Below are 24,271 nucleotides of genomic sequence, written 5' to 3'. Positions count from 1 at the left end.
GTCTTATTTTTTGCAGGGCAAAAGAAAGTGAGTGTCGAAAACTGTTGGAGGTCTTAGCCACGTATGAAAGTGCACCAGGGCAGCAAATAAATAGAGAAAAACTGCTATCTTCTTTAGTAAATCAACCTCTCAAGCCATGCAAAATACAAATAAAGCAGCTCTTAGAGTACCGGTGGTTCAACAATATGAAAAATATTTAGGCCTGCCATCTTTCATTGGTCGAAAAAAGAAAGAAAGCTTTGATAACATAAAACAGAGGGTGTGGAAGAAGTTGCAAGGGTGGGAGGGCAAATTATTATCTTGAGCAGGAAGGGAGATTTTAATTAAGGCAGTGGTCCAAGCATTGCCCACATACGCGATGTTGTGCTTCAAATTTCCAAATGGATTGTGCCATGATATTGAGGCCTTAGTTCAAAATTTTTTTTTGGGGACCAAGAGGGGAAGGCTTAAAGGTCCACTGGACTAAGTGGGAGAGCTTTGCAAACTGAAGGCACAAGGGGGGATGGGGTTCAAAGATCTTTCAAGGTTCAACGATGTCCTCCTAGCAAAACAAACTTGGCGCCTTTTACATGATAAAACCTTAATGTTTTATAGAGTTTTTCAAAGCGAATTTTTTTTTCCAAATTGTACAATCATGGAAGCCATAAACTCGAGTTCAACCTCATATGCGTGGAAAGGCATTATCAAGGGTAGGGAAGTGATACAAAGAGGCGCGGTTTGGAGGATTGGGGATGGACAATCAATTGCAATCTGGGGTGAGTGTTGGCTTTTAGTGAAACATTCCCCAAAAATTGTATCGCCCTGTATAGGAGCTTTGGTTGGTGCTAAAGTCAGTGTTTTCATTGACAACAAACACAGAACATGGAAGGATGAAGTTTTGGATGCCAACTTGCTACGATTTGAAGGAAACATGATTAAAAAAATTCCTTTGTGCCACACCGATCAAGCAGACACCCTCACCTAGCCTTTCACTCCCACGGGGGAGTACACAGTAAAATCTGGATACACTTTCTTGCAACATGAATATTAGAACTCCCAACCTGGCCAATCTAACCTTGAGTACCTGAAGCTGCTATGGAAAGCAATCTGGAGTTTTCAGGTTCCGAGTAAGGTGAAAAATTTTGTTTGGCGAGACTCAAAAAATTCTTTACCTACAAAGACGAACTTGATGAAGCGGAAAATTATCAATGAGGATCTTTGTGAGCAATGCTGAAACCAAAAGGAAGATGTGGTCCATGCATTGTACCATTGTCCGAAACTAATAGACCTGTGGACAAAGGTTGATCTCTGGAATCACAGTAGCCTTCAACAAGCAACATCGTTTATTGATCTAATGGGTTGTGTTTTTGTAGATAACAGGGACCCTGCACTCTTCTCTGTGGTGGCATAGGTAATCTGGAATTAGAGAAATAATCTTCGCCTCAAAAAACCTGCAGCCCCACTCAACAAGCTGTTGTCTCAGTCAAAAGAAAGGTCGCATGACTTCAAACTCTACAACTCCTCCTCCATAATCCCAGTGGGATGGCCACCTACCAGTTGGCAAGCTCCAGATCGTAATACCTACAAAGTGAATTTCGATGGTGCTTTGTTTACAACAGAAAACAGGGCTGGGTTGGGTATGGTTATTCGCAATGAAGAGGGACAGGTCATGGTCTCTCTCTCACAAAAATCCACGCCCCCTTTTATAGCTATCGAAGTGGAAGCTATGGCAGCACGGAGGGCCTTAAAACTGGCACTGAAGCATTGTAATACTGTAACTCACTCTCTAGCGAGAAGGGCAGTTTCTTTATCTCAAATGCAAGTCTGGATGGAGGATGTATCACCAGATATTATTCATGTACTTCAGGCCAATTTAAATGGCCTTCCTTAATTAAAAAGTTTCGATCTTCTTTCTCAAAAAAAAAAAAAAAAAAAAATTACAAGGCTGTTAAATATTACACTATTATTTTGACTGTGAATATAAGTTGTAGTTATCAATAATATTATTTAGATGTTTTATATTTATATTTTTGAGTGGTGAATTAAAGTTGTCATTTAATATATATATATATATATATATTTGGTACGAATTAAAAGTTAAAAAATATTTTTCGGAGTAATTTTAGAAACACAACATTATACATAAGAATTTAGATGTTTTATATTTATATTTTTGAGCGGTGAATTAAAGTTGTCATTTAATATATATATATATATATATTTGGTACGAATTAAAAGTTAAAAATATTTTTCGGAGTAATTTTAGAAACACAACATTATACATAAGACTAATTAGTTTTCCCTTTAATGTTAAAACAAACAAAATATTTTTTTTTTGAGAAAAAAAAAACAGAACTTTGAAAACTATTTCTTGTGTTTTGAACATTAATTTATGAAGAATCTGATTTTTAAATCTTAATTTAATAAATGGGCTATCGAGTAAAAGTCTATTGAAAATGTATTGTGAAAATTTTGGTAATATAGAAATCATTTGTCATTTTTTGTATTTTATATTATACTCTACATATCACAATTTGTTATATATTTTTTTACTTTCCTTATAAGATAGTCAAGGTTTAAAATAGAAAAAAACAAACCATACTTTTTTTTTGAGTAAATAGTAATACTTATTAGAATACACACGGAAAAAGTAATACTAGTGTTTTAAACTAGGTTTATAATACATTACATAACCAGAGTACAACTACAAAAAGCAGAATCGGAAAAATAAAACAAATGATCTCTAACACGTATCTATATATAAATATAATTATAATTAGAATAATGTGTTATGTTGGTGCAAATACAATAATAATGGAAATAACACAAAGAGAAACTGAATAATACTTCTGAATATTATTAATTTAATAAGAAAAATTACACAATACTATTTGGATGAGGCCCCTTAGGATACAACAGTCTAACAAGTGTTGTATGACCAGAACAACCTCTACACAAAGTGTTCAAACCCAAAACTCCACTAGAAAGAACACCCTTCCTTGCCAAGAACCTCTCTATTTTTTCCTCTCTAGTTTTTTGGTGTATTTTTGCAGTAACTTGAATTGGGTCTGAATGAGTCTATTTATAAGCTCAAAGGGCCTCATCAAATTACTACCCAAATTAATCTGATTAATTAGGTCTATTATTTTGATGTAGTGGGTGTTACAAGATTAATTACTGGATATTAATCTGATGCATTAAGTCCTTCTTGCACACGTATATAGCCTAATATTTGAGGCAATTCATATTAGCCCATTAATCACCATAATTAAAAAGAACAGAATAGTCTCTCTCATTTTCAATGTGAGATTAAACATTTTCATTAACTCATCGTGTTCTATATTCACTCCGACATCTTTACATTTATGTTGTAATATTTATTCATTTTAATTAATTAATATTAAAATGCTCCAACACGTTATATTCAGTTTCCTAGTCTTGATATCTAGATAGCTGTACTTATTGTAACCTTATATAGCTGTACTTAGTGTAATGTATAAAAATGACATATTTATTGTGAGGTGATAAGTTTTATTTATTATATATATATATATATATATTTTTTTTTTTTACAAGATAGAATTTCTACTCTAGCCTAATTTAAGTGTATATGTGCATGAAGCTCTTTTCTGAAGACTTGAACCCGGCCCTTTCCCCCCACACCCCACTAGTATTTATACTTGTAGAATGACCATCGCACCAAGAGTGCGCGGTTGTGATAAGTTTTATTGCTATGTGGTAAGATGTATCATCTTAATAGAGAAAGATATTTTTTGTTAAAGACTTTGTTAGATATTTAATTTGCAGTGTCTATAATCTTAAAAGCAATTCATAGAGGTCTTGGTGCGATGGTCACTCTATAAGTATAAGTGCTTGTGGGGTATGGGGGCTAAGGGTCGGGGTTCAGGTCTCCACGAGGGAGTTTCACACATATATACACTTAAGGCACGTTTGGTAGACTGTAATAGACATTGTAATGTAATAGATATTCCTATAGCACAACTATTTGGTTGTTTGGTTATGTTTTTATTACAATAAATAGTTATTCTTTATGAATAGCTATTCTTCAAAATGAGGAATAACTATTCCTTATTAAAAGTACTGAATATCTATTCCTTCATCTTATGTAATAACTTTTTAAAAAAATTTCATAAAAAACCATTAGTTGCCACTTCAAAAGGAAAGAAAATAAATTTTCCTTCTTGTTAATTATTAGCTATATTTTGAACACTCTAAAATAAGTGTATTTTAGGAAATTTGACTTAAAAATGATTTAATTACACATTCTTTTTATACTCTACTAAATTATAGATGTATATTCAGAATACTATTTCTAAATGGCCACCAAACTAATGAATAGTAATACTTATTACATTCCAACTTAATGTATTCCTTGTAATACTTATTCCTATTTTCATATAATAATCATTACAGTGTACCAAACGTGCCCTTAGATTAGGCTAGAGTAGAATTCTATCTTGTATAAAAAAAAAAAAAATTTGACAAATAATTTCTACTTCATACAAAAAAAAAGTCAAATTATTTAAAAAGATACAAGTTTCAGAAATTGGATGCCCATCATTTATTGGTTTCATGAAAACAGTAATTTCCTCCTTTGGAAATCACACAAGTTTTTGCTTGTATTATTAAAATGAGCACAATTAATATGTCATTAGAGTGACATTAGATCAGTACTACAGAATTTTAATATGTCATTAGAGTGACATTAGATCAGTACTACACAAGTTTAATATGTCAACATTTAACACAAAAGTAAAAATAATTAAAAAATTATATTTATTATTTCTTTTATGTAACACCAATCACATAACTTTTCATGTGTTATTTTATAATCATTTTAAAAAAAAAACAATAATTCCTTCAACATATTTTATATATCCATTGAACAAAAAACTTTTGCCCCAATCCACTAGTACTTAAAGTTGAATTACCACGTGCCAAATGGGAAAGGACTAATTCCCTTCGTTGGGTTCCAATTATTTAATTTAATATCAAGATCAAAACAAATAAGCACACAAAATACAATGACACTTTCTACCGATCCAAAGTGGAATTCATTACAATTCTTCATGCATTGGACAAAGTGATGTGGTAATGCGTGCTTTCTAGCAAAGATGATTAGAATGAGAGTATTTAAAAATTTTTAAAAGGGAGAAACTACAATACCAGTTCCTAAGGTTTACCTGCTGAGCGCTTTTGGTTCTTAAAGTTTCAAGCGAACGTTATTTGTCTTTGAAGTTTTAAATATGATTGTTATTAGTCTCTCTGTTAACTCCCGTTAGTTAGTTTGTATATGTGTCTAACAGAACAATGATGTGACATATTTTAAATGATGAGACAATCTATTTATTATTAAAAAATTACACATCATATATAAACATAGAACCGGGTAAACCCAAATAATGTGGGTCTTCAATCCATCAAAGTCGGACAAAATGGGCAAATGCCCTTTTCTCCCAAACGAAGCAGCGTTTTGCCCTATTTTCCAAACTAATTAGGAAAATGTTCATCTTTTATAACTTGATTTGTGATAAATTGAGTTAAAAAAAAAAAAAAATTATACATAAGACTAATTATTTTTCCCTTTAATGTTAAAACAAACAACATATTTTTTTTTTGAGAAAAAAAACAAACAGAACTTTGAAAACTATTTCTTGTGTTTTGAACATTAATTTATGAAGAATCTGATTTTTAAATCTTAATTTAATAAATGGGCTATCGAGTAAAAGTCTATTGAAAATGTATTGTGAAAATTTTGGTAATATAGAAATCATTTGTCATTTTTTGTATTTTATATTATACTCCACATATCACAATTTGTTATATATTTTTTTACTTTCCTTATAAGATAGTCAAGGTTTAAAATAGAAAAAACAAACCATACATTTTTTTTTTGAGTAAACAGTAATACTTATTAGAATACACATGGAAAAAGTAATACTAGTGTTTTAAACTAGGTTTATAATATATTACATAACCAGAGTACAACTACAAAAATCAGAATTGGTAAAATAAAACAAATGACCTCTAACGCGTATCTATATATAAATATAATTGTAATTAGAATAATGTGTTATGTTGGTGCAAATACAATAATAATGGAAGTAACACAAAGAGAAACTGAATAATACTTCTGAATCTTATTAATTTAATGAGAAAAATTACACAACACTATTTGGATGAGGCCCCTTAGGATACAACAGTCTAACAAGTGTTGTATGGCCAGAACAACCTTTACACAAAGTGTTCAAACCCAAAACTCCACTAGAAAGAACACCCTTCCTTGCCAAGAACCTCTCTATTTTTTCCTCTCTATTTTTTTTGGTGTATTTTTGCAGTAACTTGAATTGGGTCTGAATGGGTCTATTTATAAGCTCAAAGGGCCTCATGAAATTACTACCCAAATTAATCTGATTAATTAGGTCCATTATTTTGATGTAGTGGGTGTTACAAGATTAATTACTGGATATTAATCTGATGCATTAAGTCCTTCTTGCACACGTATATAGCATAATATTTGAGACAATTCATATTAGCCCATTAATCACCATAATTAAAAAGAACAGAATAGTCTCTCTCATTTTCAATGTGAGATTAAACATTTTCATTAACTCATCATGTTCTATATTCACTCCCACATCTTTACATTTATGTTGTAATATTTATTCATTTTAATTAATTAATATTAAAATGCTCCAACACGTTATATTCAGTTTCCTAGTCTTGATATCTAGATAGCTGTACTTATTGTAACCTTATATAGCTGTACTTAGTGTAATGTATAAAAATAACATATTTATTGTGAGGTGATAAGTTTTATTTATTTTATATATATATATATATATATTTTTTTTTTACAAGATAGAATTTCTACTCTAGCAACATCTTTACATTTATGTTGTAATATTTATTCATTTTAATTAATTAATATTAAAATGCTCCAACACGTTATATTCAGTTTCCTAGTCTTGATATCTAGATAGCTGTACTTATTGTAACCTTATATAGCTGTACTTAGTGTAATGTATAAAAATAACATATTTATTGTGAGGTGATAAGTTTTATTTATTTTATATATATATATATATATATTTTTTTTTTACAAGATAGAATTTCTACTCTAGCCTAATTTAAGTGTATATGTGCGTGAAGTTCCTTTCTGAAGACTTGAACCCGGCCCTTTCCCCCCACACCCCACTAGTATTTATACTTGTAGAATGACCACCGCACCAAGAGTGCGCAGTGGTGATAAGTTTTATTGCTATGTGGAAGATGTATCATCTTTATAGAGAAAGATATTTTTTGTTAAAGACTTTGTTAGATATTTAATTTGCAATGTCTATAATCTTAAAAGCAATTCACAGAGGTCTTGGTGCGATGGTCACTCTATAAGTATAAGTACTTGTGGGGTATGGGGGCTAAGGGCCGGGGTTCAGGTCTCCACGAGGGAGTTTCACACATATATACACTTAGGGCACGTTTGGTAGACTGTAATAGACATTGTAATGTAATAGATATTCATATAGCACAACTATTTGGTTGTTTGGTTATGTTTTTGTTACAATAAATAGTTAGTCTTTATGAATAGCTATTTTTCAAAATGAGGAATAACTATTCCTTACTAAAAGTACTGAATATCTATTCCTTCATCTTATGTAATAACTTTTTAAAAAAATTTCATAAAAAACCATTAGTTGCCACTTCAAAAGGAAAGAAAATAAATTTTCCTTCTTGTTAATTATTAGCTCTATTTTGAACACCCTAAAATAAGTGTATTTTAGGAAATTTGACTTAAAAATGATTTAATTACACATTCTTTTTATACTCTACTAAATTATAGATGTATATTCAGAATACTATTTCTAAATGGCCACCAAACTAATGAATAGTAATACTTATTACATTCCAACTTAATGCATTTCTTGTAATACTTATTCCTATTTTCATATAATAATCATTACAGTGTACCAAACGTGCCCTTAGATTAGGCTAGAGTAGAATTCTATCTTGTATATAAAAAAAAAATTGACAAATAATTTCTACTTCATACCAAAAAAAAGTCAGATTATTTAAAAAGATACAAGTTTCAGAAATCGGATGCCCATCATTTATTGGTTTCATGAAAACTAATTTCCTCCTTTGGAAATCACACAAGTTTTTACTTGTATTATTAAAATGAGCACAATTAATATGTCATTAGAGTGACATTAGATCAGTACTACAGAATTTTATTACATATATAAACTTGTGTCAACATTTAACACAAAAGTAAAAATAATTAAAAAATAAATAAGCACACAAAATACAATGACACTTTCTACCGATCCAAAGCGGAATTCATTACAATTCTTCATGCATTGGACAAAGTGATGTGGTAATGCGTGCTTTCTAGCAAAGATGATTAGAATGAGAGTATTTAAAAATTTTTAAAAGGGAGAAACTACAATACTAGTCCCTAAGGTTTACCTGCTGAGCGCTTTTGGTTCTTAAAGTTTCAAGCGAACGTTATTAGTCTTTGAAGTTTTAAATATGAGTGTTATTAGTCTCTCTATTAACTTCCGTTAGTTAGTTTGTATATGTGTCTAACAGAACAATGATGTGACATATTTTAAATGATGGGGCAATCTATTTATTATTAAAAAATTATACATCAAATTATAAACATAGAATCGGGTAAACCCAAATAATGTGGGTCTTCAATCCATCAAAGTCGGAAAAAATGGGCAAATGCCCTTTTCTCCCAAACTAAGCAGCGTTTTGCCTCATTTTCTAAACTAATTAGGGAAATGCCCATCTTTTGTAACTTGATTTGTGATAAATTGAGTTAAAAAAAAAAAAAAATTTCTAGAACCCTATAGCAGCATTTTTAAGGAGCCTATAGTGACGTTTTAAGGACCTATAGTGGCATTTTGTAACTCGACCTCCATGAAATCGAGTTATAGGCAATTTTATTTTTTATTTATTTTTTTTTACCTATAACTCGACTTTATAGAGGTCAAGTTACAAAACGCCACTATAAGTCCTTAAAACGTCACTATAGGCTCCTTGAAAATGCCGCTATAGGACCTAATTTGATTTATCTTAAATTAAGTTTCAAAAGAGGGGCATTTCCCTATTTAGTTTGGGAAATGAGGCAAAACGCTGCTTAGTTTGGGAGAAAAGGTCAGAAGCCAATTTTGTCCCATCAAACTCATTAAAATTGGATCTTTCTCCAAAATCAAAGAACTTAGATTATTTTTTTCACTTTCCTTCATTTTCTCGAAATCCAAACAGGGTCTAGAAATATGTTCAATTCAAAATCAAATAACTAATATATATTTTAAAGGATTTTGCTACTGCAAAACTCCATCGCTGCAGTAGCAACACTAAAAGAAGATGTAGACAGCGAGTTCGTCAAGGCCTATGCCACTCATCTCAAACACTCTAGCCGGATCTCTCACTATGTATAAACACTTATTTTACATGTAGATACATATATTTGTTGAACCTGAAACTTTGTATTCTTTGGTTTCATTAATTCTTTGGGTGAGAAATGGAAGTGATCATTCTATTAAGTATTTGCCGTTAACCATTTGATCAAATACATATTGAAATTATTATACCATGAATGTTTAATTTGATGGTCTAAGGATTTTTCAGTGTTCAATTTTGAAAGAATGGTATTTTTTTCTTGAGAGATTTCTGCTTGGTCGTGTGTATATAGATGCAATTATGTAGATACCTCTAGCCTTGGTTACAATCTCTCTCTCTCCATAAACATATTCCTTGGTCCTGTTTGGATTTTGAGAAAAAGGAGGAAAATATAACAAAATCTAGGAACTTTGAATTTGGAGAAAGACATGTTTTTGATGTGTTGAAGACCCACATTATTTGTGTTTAGCCAGTTCTGATGTGTATAATATAATGTATAATTTTTTAATAATAAATAGGTTGCCATGTCATTTAAAATATGTCTAATCATTGTTCCGTTAGACACATAAGCAAACAAACTAACGGAAATTAACAAATGGATTAATAGCACTTATATTTAAAACTTCAGGGACCAATAACGCATAATTGAAACTTTAGGGACCAAAAGCGCTTAACAAAAAAACTTTAGGGACTAACAATGTAGTTTCGCATTTAAAAAAAATATATGATAGAATTTATTACAAAAATTAATAGTTACCTAAAACAGTTCAACCAGTTAATTAGTAGGTTATCAAGTACTTTAAGAATTACTTGATCAATCGCTCTAGATGTGGTATTCCATCTTTCATAATAGCTTGGCCTCTCTTTGAATTAATATATACACACACACACACACATCTCTCTCTCTCTCAAATAAACGAACTAGCTAGTTTTTATTGTTGCAGAAGCAAAATCAGAAATTTTGCAATGGTTTCGTCCTACAAATCAAACATGCATTAAAGCAAAATATATACCATGCAGAAGTACAGTGTTTTAGAGACCTGCCTGGTAGTGCAATTCATGGATCAATAATTTACAATAAGAGAGGACCTTCTGTTTCTTACAGCCTTCCTATATAAATTCTGTTCTGTAATTAAAACTTTCAAATCTCACACAAGCAAAGTAGGATCCTAGGCACATTAATATTGGACTTAGACTGTAGGGCAGCCCTCAACTGATATACCCTTCATAGTGGGGCAAGTTGCTAGTTCACAGTGCTCAGGATCAACATTAGGGTCAGAACCCCACCAGTGCAAGTTTCTGTTCTCAATGCCTAATGAGAAGTAAAGCAGAACTGCCATGAATGCAACTCCAGCATCCAAAGCTGCAGATAGGACATAGTTATACCTCTGCCACCAGTTCCTTCGATACCTGAACACGAAAAAGTTGAAGATTGTTCCAACCAAAATCCAGGAAGTATAGTTCAATGTTGTTGCTGGTGGTCCAGGTGCTCCTAGAAGTACTGGTAGATTGATGAGAGGAATCCAAGTTTGAGTTGGGAATGCCTTGTATAAGAGCCATACTGCAACTGGTCCTAACAATCCTCCAAGGAAGAACCAGTTTAGTGCTGAGTAGTTTCCTTGAGAGCCAAAAATGCGCTTAGGCCCTACTAAACCCCAGATAACAGAAGCATCAAAGAAGACTCGATCATTGGGACATGTCCAAGGACTATTTTGTGGAAGGAGATTTTTTTGGCATATGTTTTCGACAGAGTTCAAAAGCCACCATGCTACACTAAGATTAACTGTTCCAGCTAAAATGGTTCCAATGAACTGGAAAAAAAATGCAAAAGGAAGACATCATAAGAGGGTAATAAATGTAATGATAAGAACATAGAAAGAGTGATTTGTTTTATTTTTCAGTATCAATTTCAAACAAGAATTATCTGCTTATACTGTTCCAAGTTTTTTTTTTTTTTTTTTGCTGAATATGTTCCAAGTTATTAAGTTCTATAGTCATATGCCTGCAGCAATTTATGAAGTTAATGGACCAATTTGATTATGATATAAGATTCTCATAATGATGGTCAAATTACCAAAAATTAAAACATTGACTTCTTAATCAGGCGATTTCTTACATTGTTACATGTAATTTGTATATTAGATTTACTAAAATTCAGAACAATTGCTTATAGTAGCTGCGTACAATTTGAACACACCCACACACACACATATATGAATACATATATATTCTATTAGAATTGTTTTAAATTCCTACTGAGAGATTCTTTTTTGAGTATAAGTTTGTTTTTGTGAAAGTTTGAGTATATGCTTGTATTCGTGAGGTTTGTAAGTGTTATTTTATAAGTTTGGTTTAGTGTGATTATAATCCATATTGTTAATCAAGGATTTTCAGTAATGTTGCCCGGTATAGGCATGAAGTGTTGGAAAAGCGATGTCAAGTTTCTCAAAGAAAAAAAAGAAAAAAAGAAAAGGAAAAGCGATGTAAAACTGTATCATTTTATGTGCATGTTCTAATTAAATTGTTTTCCCGTGTTAATGAGCTTCCGCTAACCCCAAATTTCAACCATTGGTACTGGAATATGCCATCTATGACAACAATTTCTGAAGATATTAATGAATTATGCTAGCGTAGGGAGAGAGAACAGTGCACATACCTGTACTAGGAACATTGATCTTGGAGGGATCTTCATGTAATGACCCAGCTTAAAATCATTGAGAAAGGAGATTGCTTGACTCATGCTCATATACCCATATGTCTTGAAACAGACATTGGCTATGGGCCTTCCAGGCAATATTACTCCCATTATGTACTCTGTGATGATATTTAGCCCTGGTGTCTATACAAGAAGTATTGGTAATTAGTGGATAATGATTCTTGGAATAACCAAAAAGAAACGAAAACTAATAAAGCAGTCTCTCTTCAAAGCCCTGGTGTCTATACAAGAAGTATTGGTAATTAGTGGATAATGATTCTTGGAATAACCAAAAAGAAACGAAAACTAATAAAGCAGTCTCTCTTCATATTGATTTGATCTTTTAAAATAACAAATTTTCTCGATAATTTGCTCCCATTATGCAATTAGAGTACCTGATTTGTTGTGGCGGTTATGATGCTGATGGGAAGGGTGAAGATGAAGGCAAGTGCAGCTGCGAATATAAGCCCCCACCATGGCATTTGGACCTCCTTTTTCAGGAAGATACAAAGTACAAGCGAGACTGAGATAGTAACAATCAGAAGCAAATGAAACCACCATGAAGGTATGTCTTCGTAATTCTTCATCAGTCTTGTGTGAATATCCTCCTTACCCTTGGAAGAAGCTCGATATCGATCATAAATCTCCCTACAACATCATGGTTCATTCTCAAATGCAACCTTACGTACCAAGAAATTTATATAGAGAACATTATTGCTTGACAAGAACTGTGCATTTGCCTACATTTTTTCCTTTGAACTTCCAGCTTATTTGATAATTTACAGCTATTTCACTTACTTTTTTAGGTACAATGTACAGTTATATATAAACCAACTTTTAGAACAAAACAAACAAATTTTTAGAAAAAAAATTTCATCAAAGCTCATACTTATAATGAGTGATGTATTCATAAAAAAAATAATGAGTGATGTTATGGATATTACAAACTTTAAAACATAAGCATTAATATGTCACAAATTACAAAAAGAGTAATTAAACTATTCCTTTATTATGTTATTGAAATGACACCATCCAATCATATTCTTACCACATTAAGTTGTTAGTTTTTTTTGTAGTAAAATCTGTAGTTGCTATAACATTTTCCATTTATAATTACCTCAAAAGCTTTCACAACGTTGGCAACAAAACATAATGTAATAAAGCATGTGTGAATGAACGATGAAGAAAAACGTTACCTTCCATAGAACAAGGCCACATGGGAAAGTGTAGATGCAATAGCAGCAAAACCGAACCCGTAGGTGAGAGCAAAGAATGTGCTCAAGTGGATCTTCCCTAGCTGCTTATACTGTGCAGTATCTAGCTCAAACTTATCATTGACAATCAATGAAATATTATAATCCTGACCTTGAGCAGTAAACAAGTCAGCTGAATAAATGGGAAATGTTTTAGCATTGTATGCGTTCATCCCCCAATAGGCAATGGGAATCACAATATAGATAATCAATACAACGCCTACGAAGACATTGACAATTGCAAAGAAGGGACTAATTAGAGGGCTGAATAGGAATGAAGCCACTGTTGCCCAATCCAAGGTCAAGGCTCCAACCGCAAGTCCATGCAAACCTGACCCAATTTGGTGAGCAGTCACTGACTTTGGGAAGGCCCAGCAGACCCATGAGATGCTTTGTAAGGTTTGAAAGAGGTACCCAGGGAACAATTGCCAGCAAAAGCTACAAACTAGTGCGATCACAAAAAATTTCACTCTTGATAGACTGGGCTTCTTGCCATCCTCTTTTATTTCTTTTTCATGCAATGTCCTACATTGATATCAGTAAATATAGCATTAGTTTATCTTTGGTTATTGTAACAATTGGTATGGCTAAACTTGGATATTATAGTATAGGCTAAATGACACATTAATTAGTTAATTAATGAAAGGATGAATATGATAAATCTTAAATAACAATAAATGGGAACGAATTATAGTGGAAGAGGATGCATATCTACTCTCTAGTGCCTATGAGTTCAAAGGAAAGCAAGTGCACTAGTCCATCTCCACCTTAATAAAAAATAGTTTATAAATTAGTAAGAGTATTTTAAGTTGTAAATTTTGTTGGATTAGTAGAGCCTGTAATGGTGCAGCCCATACTTATATTAAGCTGGCTGGTAGTCTTAGAAGGTCTTTTTTTTTTTTTTTTTTTGGGTAATTAGTCCAACCTCCCTGTTGCTATTGCTGATATTTGTAGAGCCAATTGTAGGGGGGGTGTAATTAGTCCAACCTCCCTGTTGCTATTGCTGATATTTGTAGAGCCAATTGTTTTTTTTTTTTTTTTTGAGAAACCCCCTAGGAATAGGGAATATTATTAAGCATTTAGTCGAAGATCAAAGTTGTAAACATTAAAAGTGTCGGAATGAACAGACTCCATCCAAATAGTGAAAGGACTAAAAATAACTTTTCTAGCTAATCTATGAGCCATACAATTATCTCGCCTTTTAACATGGCGAAAAGAAACATAAGTAAAAAGAGAACTAAGAAAAGTAATGTCTTGCAAAATATGCCCAAACTTGGAGTGGAACATATTATCACCCTTGATCGAGTTGATAATGCCCAATTGTTCTTCTATTGTTCTTTAATTTTTTCTGTTAAAGAAAGTCCAGTTTATAAGAATAATAATAATAATAATAACACAATAAAGGTTTGCACCATCCCCCAAGGTTTATAAGAAACGATTGAGAGAGGCAAGTGACATCAAATTAGGTTAGTGAAGTTGTATGCTTGTATAAGCAATGCTAGGAGAGAAAATTTTTGAATTCTTAAATGAGTTTAATTTGAGGTTTCTTTTTCCACCAAAAAGAGAGAGAGAGAGAGAATTTTCACAACTTGTTAATGTGATATGTTATTATAGGAGCAACATCACTTTTAATTATATTTGTGGTTTATGAAATTTATTGTACTTTTATCTAACCTTCCCTCCAAAAAGAAAAAGAATAATAATGTGCATTTTTCAGTTGGACAAAATTTTCCTCCAAATTAATTTCGGAGAATTTTTTTAGAACCCATTAAATCTAGATCAATAAAACCACACACACATATATATATATATATACTATTTAAATAACTCACATAAAGATGATTTTATCAATGATCATGCAGTTGAGGCGTTTTTTAAAACCAATTTTAGAGGTAAGCCTTTCCATTTTCAATTTGTTGGTAGTACAACTGTACAAGGTGATGTTAAATTAATTATGACCTATAAATCAAGTAAAAAAATGTATGACTGAAAAAGATGTTGAAAGTGTATGATGTCATGCTTGAAGCCTATATGTATATGATCATGATGTGAAAAAGATAATTAAAAATCTTGAGAAAAATACAAATGGTTGTCAAGAAAAACAGCTAGAAAGTGACATTGGTGTTTTTTAAGGTATTCATGAAGGGTTCTAATGATTCTTTTGGATCTGGCTTGAAGGGTCAAAGTTTTTATTTGATCTTTTATTTCTAGAGGGAGGGTGTCTATCATAGTAAGGATATCATTAGGTTCTGCAAGGGGAGGGTTTAAGGATGAGGATGGATTAGTAATAGGATATACACACAAGGGTGGAGGAATAATGATGGTGTTAAGGACAAGAGGCTTTCTAGAAAGATAATCAGTGATGAGATTATCTTTGCCTTTGATGTGTTTTACTTGAAAAGACCATTGTGAAAACCAATTTGACCATCTGAGTAACTGAGGGTGTGGAAGCATTTTCCTTTTGAACTGGAGCATTTTGGGAAAAGAAGACATGTCCATTTCTACTAGAAAATTATGCCCAAGAAGATGGAACTGGAATTTTTCAATCCCATGTTTGACTGCTAGAATCTCTTTGAAAGTGGAGTGGTAATGAAGTTCTGAAGGCTTGAATGCACTACTTTTATATCCACAAATGCTTCTTTTGCCATTAAGTTCTTCAAAAAGGGCTGCTGCCCAATATTCATCACTAGCATTTGTCTACAGTATGCGTTTACCTGGTCCTAGAATCTGCAAAGGGGGAAGCTTTTCTGCTAATTTCTTTAGCTGTTGGACTGCTTCTGTATGAACAGAATTCCATTCTGGAGGTGATTTCTTCAGTAACTGAGCCAAACAATTCCTGTACTTGGAAATCTTTGGGGTGAAATCTGACATATAATTAACAATTCCAAGGAACTGTTGTATTTGCTTAGCACTTGTGAGCTTGTCTGGAAATTCACCAAGAGAGACAGCTATGTGAGGCTGTAAAGTATACTTTCCTTCTGAAATATTTACTCCCAAAAAGTCTATGGAAGACTGTCCTATGACCATTTTCTTTTCTGAAAGTATTACCCCTTGAGATCTTACCAAATTGTAGAATTCAGTGAGTAACTTTTCATGGGACTCTTTATCCTTTGAGAACAAAAGGATATCATCTACATAGATTAATGCATTTGTCAAGAGGGGCTGGAACAGAGTTACCATTGCTTTTTAAAATTGGGATGGAGCATTTTTAAGGCCAAAAGGCATGACTGTCCATTGGTAATGATGGTCTGGAATGCAGAATGTTGTCTTGTATCTTTCTTCTGGATGGATTCCTAGTTGCCAAAATCCTGCTTTAAGATCAAACTTTGAGAATACTCTGGCATTTGAAAGATGCTGGAACAGAGCACTCTTATTTGGCAAGGGAAATTTGTCATCTGCAAGGAAATGGTTGAGATCTTGATAATTGATCACCAATCTGAGTTTTCCGCGCACTTGCTCAGCATGTTTGTTAGCTTTACATGCCCATGGCGAGGTTGTGGGTTCAATGAGTCCTTCAGAAAGGAGGGTAGATAGTTCTTGCTTGGCCAAAGTTAAGTGTTCTGAGTTCATTCCTCTGTGACTGGCTTTTGTGGGGTTAACATCTTCATTCTTTTTGAAGGGTAAACTGATGAAGAAATTTGGATTTTTCCACAAAAGGTTTGGATTTTTAAGGAGGAATTCAGAGTGGCTGTTTGCACAACAGTCATTGATAATCTGAAATCTTATAGGATCAAAAGGAACAACTATGAATAAATGGGGAACTTGGGTCCAAGTGAGAAGGTGTTGTTTATGCATAAGTCCTTTTGAAGACCATCTAAGGCTAGGTATTTGATGAAGGAGGTCAAATTCTATAAGAAGATCTTTTCCTGAAAGAGGGGAGCCAAGGACTTGGTGTTTGATAGTGAGTGTTGGGAAAATTCTGATGAAGATGGGCTTACTTTTCAGGGTGATCAAAAATGTTTCTCCATTTGCTGCTCTGAACATCTGATGATGAGGTAACCAACATTCTTTGGGTAATATCTTAGGATGGAAAATTGTTGCTGCTACTCCTGTATCAAATAAGGCTATTACTGGGATGGGTCTAGCATAAATATCAAGAAGGATGTTTACTTGAGCTATAGGTGTAGGATTGGTTAGGGAGGCTATACTGGGCTGTGATGTAAAGATGGTTTGGATTTGTGGGTCTGAATCTTCTTCGTTGTCTAGATCTAGTTCTTCTTTAGAAGTAGAATAAGCCATAATTGTTAAGGCTTGAGGGGAGTATTCATCATCTAATGAAAAGAGGGACTCTACGTCTGAAAAAGGAGTGTCATCTGTATGAATCTGTGCCTGCTCCAAAAGTTTTGCTGATTTCTCCTGTTTTGGACAATTTTTTGCAAAGTGGCCTGGCTTTCTGCATACGAAACAGACTTTTGAGGTTTTTCCTTTGAACTGCTTTCTTCTGAGAAATTTCCATTTCTTCCTGCGAAAAGATTTCTTCTTGTGACTTGCATAATGCCTTTTCTTCCAGGAATATTTTTTGAAATGATCTCCCTTTTTTGTTGAACAGGTACAATTCTTGTCATAACACTTGATCTGCAAATTTTTCTTTTTACAATTATCCTTGAGTTTGCCATGAATCTTGCTAATTTCTGAAAGAAATTTTCTCTGGTTGCAGAGTTTTTCTATGGCAATGAGCACTTGCTGATAAATTTCTCCTAAAGAAGCTTGCTGCAATGTTATCTTTTGGAGATTCATCATGCAAAGAGTTTCGTCTCCCAATGGTTGTGGAAGGGAATTGAGAAAAGTGTATTTGGCATTGACATCATCCATGCCATTGAAAGAGTAGTATCTTCTTGACATTCTGTCAAAATGTTTCTCCAAATCTTTTCTTTCAAATGAGCAGCATTTCATCAGTAGAAATTCTTCTCGTGCTACATCAGTTTAATGAGTCACAGATCCAAGAAACTCATTATGGATTATCGTGAAAAAAATCCTCCAAGGCATTACATTGAGCGGCTTGTCCTTGCCTGTACTCTCCTAAATTAATCCACTATTCTCGCGATCTTCCTGTGATCCTTGCAACAAACTTAGTAATAATCTAGGAAACAGTGGCATTTGGAGCTTGGAGTTCTGCTATACACCAGGAGTACATGTTGAAAAATTCTTCATGCCATTTAGAAAGGGGAATATTATCAAGAATGAACAGATGTTTGGAGTCAGTGGTTGATGAATAAGTCAACCTTGTTTGGTAGTCTAAGATAATAGGTGGTGGGGGGAATATTGGTGGTGGAGGGGGGGGTGTTTGGGTCGAAGAACATTATCTTCTTCTTCTACTTTCGGTTCTGTATTAGTCATGAACACTTTCTCTAGACCAAGATCTGATAGGTCTAATTCAGAATCCTCAATTACATGGAGCACAAAGGGTTCTCTTGAATCAGCAAGGGTAAGGGTTTTGAGGAATGATGAAATTGGGTTTGGGGGGTTAGGGTCTACAGCCAACATGTTCATATCTGGAGGCCTTGAAGAAGCACCAACAGTTGGATCAGGAGGTTGGTACAAAGGTTCTTTGTCTTTCTTGATTGGAAAAGGTTCAGTTTGTGGTTTGTTTTGAGACTCAGATTGAGGTGGAATATTGTAGGTTATGGCAGGAAAAATTCCACTTGGCTTGAAAGGATTACGGTCTGGATGTGTTATGGCTAATGGTTGAAGACTTTGATAGGGAGAGATTAGGGAAAAAGGAGAGGTTAATGGTACGGACAAGTCTTTATATAATGATTGGCGAGGCTAAAGGGGCATATGAACATGTATCGGAGGAGTCTGAGGTGTTTCTTTCTGTGATCCTTCCATGGATTGGAGTTGTAGCAACAACTGTCTTCTTTCTTTTTCTTTTTGTCCAATAAGAGGAAAAGAGACAGATAGATCTCTGACTGTAGCTGTAATGGTTGCCAATTCTTGATCAATTGTTTTGATTTTCTTTTTCAAGTCCTCAATAAGAGAGTTTGAGGATGAAAAGGTGTGGGTGACTACCTCAGCCATATTTTGTTGATTATCCAGAATCTTTGAAAGAACTTGGTTTTGGGCCACAGCATTTTCTGCTTGCCAGTTTACAGCTGCTTCTGCCAAGGAAACCTGCTTCTTGGTTCCATCTGGATTAACGCCAACAGGGTTTTTAATTTTCCACACATGTTTGGTGTTGGTTTGAGGATGATCAAAGCTTTCTAATGGAGGGAAATTCTGTGAGTAGAAAGGTGAAGCTTGATCAAACATGTAGCATGGTAAATGTTTTTGTGTATGGTTTTGGCCAACAGGGAGGGGTTGACATTTTGGTATCTGGGGAAGGATCTTTTGATAATATGGGATTAATGGAGGTTTCTGGTTTTGGTTATGCTTTTCTTTACATAGGGAAGGAAAACGAAGAGGTTGTTTCTTGGTTCTGGAATAGAGAACATAGTAGTCAAATTTACCAGAGGATTTTCCAAGGAGGTCAACTTCTGGATCTCCTGCTTCATATCTTTCTTTGAGTTTTTGCTGGGAAGATTTCTTCTTTCTTCTTGAATTATCTTCTTCAAAATCTTCATCTTCTTGGTAGTCAACACAATTACAAACATCCCACCATATGTGGCCAGAAAGTGATTTTCCTTCATAACAAGGCTTTCCATCTTTGCCAAATGCCTTAATTTTAAGACCATTTTCACCAACATATGAAACCGGCTGGAGCATTGCCATTTGAGTCGGAAAGACTGTTACATCTTTCTTTTCTGGAGGAGTCGTTATGAATCTTGTCTCCATTTCACCATTTGCTTTTCTGATAAAGAAAGGCTCCTTTGACTGAATTGGCTTAGTTGCTTGATGAAGCATCTCATATCTTGTAATCCATGATTTTGGAAAAATAGAAGTCATTTGTTCCCTATTTAGTTTTCTGGGAACAAATGTACACATTGGTGTCATCCCTGAGGATCTCTGAGGGACATGTTGAAGTTGGGAAAAAGGGTAACAAAAACTATTCCTGCATTGAGAGTGATTTGAACAGTTCCAATGACTGCATTCTGGTATTCTAGAAATCTAGAGTCAAGAAGTGAAATTCTGGAAGCTATAGGAAGCCCCTTTATTCCATGGAAGGTTAATGCCAGCCTTATTGCACCAAAATGAAGATGAGTGTACCATTGTTTTTGCCATGGAATCACAAACTCTCTGGGAAGGGCAAGAGTGATAAAATTTTATGTTTCACTTGTTGGGATATTAAATTGATCAAACTTAGAGGCTTGAACATATTCTTTTACAGTAGAAGGACGAGAAGGACCTAACAACTTTTTTATAGATTGTTTAAAAGAGGTTTGAGGTTTATCAAGTACAGTATAAAGATTTACAATAGGGAAATCAGTAATAGGGATCTTACTATCCTCAGGAATGTGGGAAATTTCGTACAGATAGTCTAATCTATTTGCAGTAGATTTGCGAAGGGAAAGATCAAAGATAGAGATAGTTGGTATCAGAGCCATATGATCTGTTTCTCACTCCTTTGATTAGTACACTTTGATTATTGTCCTGATTAGTATGCTCTATGAATTACAGTTGCCACAATATGTGGATTCTCTGTATTATTCACATCAGAACACTGGATTTGATAATCAAGTAGAACACTAAGGGGTTTGTTCTTAGAAGTCTCAAAGAACCTTATTTTCCATAGTAACCTTGTGGACGTTTAAGCCTGAGTTGGTGTTTAGTCCTGTTAGGCCTTGGTAAATAGTTCTTTCTCAAAGAAACTATCATGGCAAATCTAGAGTCAAGAAGTGGAAAACACCTTTTGCCTTTTGGGTAACCAATTGGAATGTTGCACATTACCTCTACATCTTTAGATTATCAATAACTGTTGTGCAAACAGCCACTTTGAATTCCTAAGAAGGCAAGAGAGAGTTAGGATCCATTTGTATTTTTCTCAAGATTTTTTCTAATATCCATTTGTATTTTTCTCAAGTTTAAACTATAGAAGTTCACTGTTTCCATTTTCTTTGTCCTACAAGTTGATTAGGCTGACGGAGGACATTGACAAAGTAGAAATCAAGGAAACAAAGATAAAGACAAGTCTTTTTGCGCGTAAATTTTTGGCTATAAGCCTATAATATTGAAAATTGGGAAGATGTGGACCTGCGGTTGTTTCCAAAAGTTAAAGATAATGGGACTGCACTGAAATTCTATGTACTATGTATGCATGTTCACACATGTTGGTGGACATGTTAGAGGTCGTTTTCTAGGTCAATATCATAGCCAGTGAATTAAAGATGGAAAATGTCTAATTAAATTTTTTTATTAACTTATGACATCCATTATATGATGATTGCTCTTTATTATTAAACTAAGATATTAATTGATTTTTTATATAAACAGAATTTGAACTTCAGACCTTTTATTTGACGACATATGATGTTACTAGCTTAGAGGAAGTTTCACCATCACCACCCCCAGTTGGGAGATGGGCAAGGTAAAATATGGGCATGGGGGCAGAGCTAGCTAGCTATATGCTAATATGAGGACATTAAATTTGCTTATTAATTATAAAAATGATATTGCACCGCTCAAAGGGGATTATGTATCTCTTCAAACTAGTTTAGAGAAAAACTTTCTAAACTTATCTTACGTCTTTTTATTAAATGTGAATTTTGAAAATCTAATCGTTGGATTACATAATCTTTATGTTCTTAACTTGAATGTTAAATTTCGTTCAAATCAGATATTATTTACTATTCAATCAATAAACCTATTTTCTGTGCATAATTTTTTACTACAAAAACTTCAAATTTAAACAAGTCATTAATAACATAGCTATTGATCTTTGATCTTTTTGAAATTTTACAAGTATGAAAAATATAATAAGAGCATGCAATTTAAAAATTAAATTTTCAAAATTCACATCTAATAAAAAGATATAAGAGAAGTTTAAAGGGTTATTTTCCAAACTAGTTTGGAGATAAACATTTTCCATTCAAAATTTCAAATATACGACATTCGCGCCTTCAAGTCATTCCTTGATGTTCGAATATCATAACTTGGTCTGCCATTTGGGTTGTAGGACCATAACGTAAATAACAAGTTTTATTAATATAAGCATTTTTAAGGAAAAGACATTTTTCCTTGGCTTATTATCGTGGTCCAATAATTCCAAGTCCAAACAAGTAGCTAAGGGTAACAATAGTTTGGACTTTGGACTCATTTCATCATTAGTCACTGTGCATAAAAATTGGAAAATCAAATTAGGACACCAAAATTTTTTAACGAGTGTACGGTACCTGAAGAGTGATATTTGAACAAGTGTATTCGGCCACCACATATGAGCCGGCTCCACCACATACTTCCTCAACAGCCCAGCCCAGCCGTATCCCAAGACCTACATATATATGTCACCATACACATGCTCATGTTAGTATGAACCATGAACCACCAAACGACAGCTTCATATGATGCAAGTGTTGGTCTTCACTCAATAATTATCCCAAAGTCGTACCTAAGACTCATATCATATATTATAAGCGAAATACAACATATATCAGATAATATGGGAGTAAAAAATACTTAAAAACCCATTTTCTCTGTGGATAATAGCAAGACATAAAGGAAGATCCCATTTTCTGTGGTTGTGTCTTAATCAACAACAGAATAACCAAAAGGCTAATTAAAAGGTTGCAGGGAAATATATTAAGGTATATATATATATATACACACACAATTATACATATAAAAGGTACGTATACAAGCTTAGTTTAGGCTAGAATTCCGTGTCTGTGTGTGTATGTATATATTCCTCACTTTTCTAGGCTACCAAACAGAGTAAAAACCAAACCAATATTACCTAACTTTGAAAAACATAAATAAGCAAATTTGAAAGAAAAAAGAAGAAGAAGAAGAAGAACCTGGGTTGTGATAATAAGAATCCAAGCAGAAAAGAAAGAGATATTCCTTCGATAAAAAGCCTTTATAATGTCAAAGATATAGACAGCATAAGCTGGGCCATTCCCAAAAGCACTTCCAGCATTAGCAAATATAGAGATGAGAACGTGTTCCTTCATGTTAAAGGGACCCGGGTTGAGCGAAAACTCTCGGGACCCGATGCGAAACTTGGTTGTGGGAAGAACAGAGGCCATGAGCCGTCCGATGGGGAGGGTGGCAACTTGGACGGTGATCTGGGTGATGATGAGGGGCTCTCTGCGGTAAGAGAAGAATTGGTTGAGGAAGGAGAGAAGGGCACAAGAGAGAAGGCCTAGTGTCCACATTCGAAATGTCCATACAGGGAGTGAGGTATCGTCGGTGGTTGGTACAGTTAGCCGGACTTGCTCGATTGGTGACTGCTCATCTTCGTCTATGGTGGAGTCTTCTCGTAAGTTACTGCTTGGTGGTGCCTCAGTTTCTAAAGTTTCCATTTTGAGAGTAAGAACAAGGAGTGTGAGAATAAATACTCATTATGATTGATTGGTATACCCAATCTCCTGATAAGGATGATGTATTAAGCCGTGTTAAAGTCTATATACACCCAACTGTTTCAATTTCACAAGAGTTTTCTTAATGATAAATTATGAGTGTTTGCAACCAGGTACCGTCCTCCTCAATAGTACCATCACACACAATGGAATTGAGAAGATGCAATTGTTATATCCAACCTTAAAAAAAGTGGGTCATAAAAATTTGTCATATTAGTTTGGTTGAGTGACTATTTAGAGAGAGAAATGCTAAAATTATTATATATTTTACAACATAAAACTTAAAAATTGATGTGAAAAAAAAATATAATAAATGAATTTCAAAATTATTTTTTTTGTAATTAGTAACACATCAATTTGTAGAGAGTTTACTTTATATTATTCCTAATGCCACTCTTTTAAAAATACTTTTTTTCTTTAACTTTTAAATTTATTTGTTTATGTTGTTTCAAAATAAAAAA

General features: G+C 33.6%; 1 protein-coding gene across 1 annotated transcript; it reads right to left on the bottom strand.

Moving 5' to 3' along the window:
• Positions 1–10,324: 10,324 nt before the first annotated feature.
• On the bottom strand, positions 10,325–23,955 carry LOC111997609 (oligopeptide transporter 4-like). The gene is made up of 6 exons (XM_065775724.1): positions 23,247–23,955; positions 22,626–22,723; positions 13,303–13,884; positions 12,502–12,754; positions 12,068–12,250; positions 10,325–11,222 (listed from the first exon to the last, which is right to left on the bottom strand). Exons 1-6 carry the CDS (start codon positions 23,751–23,753, stop codon positions 10,602–10,604), a joined length of 2,244 nt encoding a protein of 747 aa, XP_065631796.1. The 5' UTR covers positions 23,754–23,955; the 3' UTR covers positions 10,325–10,601.
• Positions 23,956–24,271: the final 316 nt, after the last annotated feature.

Source organism: Quercus suber, unplaced genomic scaffold (genome assembly GCF_002906115.3).
Source record: "Quercus suber isolate HL8 unplaced genomic scaffold, Cork oak 2.0 scaffold_118, whole genome shotgun sequence".
Taxonomy (NCBI): domain Eukaryota; kingdom Viridiplantae; phylum Streptophyta; class Magnoliopsida; order Fagales; family Fagaceae; genus Quercus; species Quercus suber.
The sequence above is the reverse complement of the archived record's forward strand: the minus strand, read 5'-3'. Positions and strand labels throughout refer to the sequence as shown.

Excerpts from the sequence above, each read along its gene's own strand:
- LOC111997609 (XM_065775724.1), bottom strand. The coding sequence starts at position 23,753 with ATGGAAACTTTAGAAACTGAGGCACCACCAAGCAGTAACTTACGAGAA. Across the intron at positions 12,251-12,501 it reads TAACCGCCACAACAAATCAG|ACACCAGGGCTAAATATCAT; the intron begins GTACTCTAATTG and ends CTTCTTGTATAG. Across the intron at positions 11,223-12,067 it reads GATCAATGTTCCTAGTACAG|TTCATTGGAACCATTTTAGC; the intron begins GTATGTGCACTG and ends TTTTTTTTCCAG.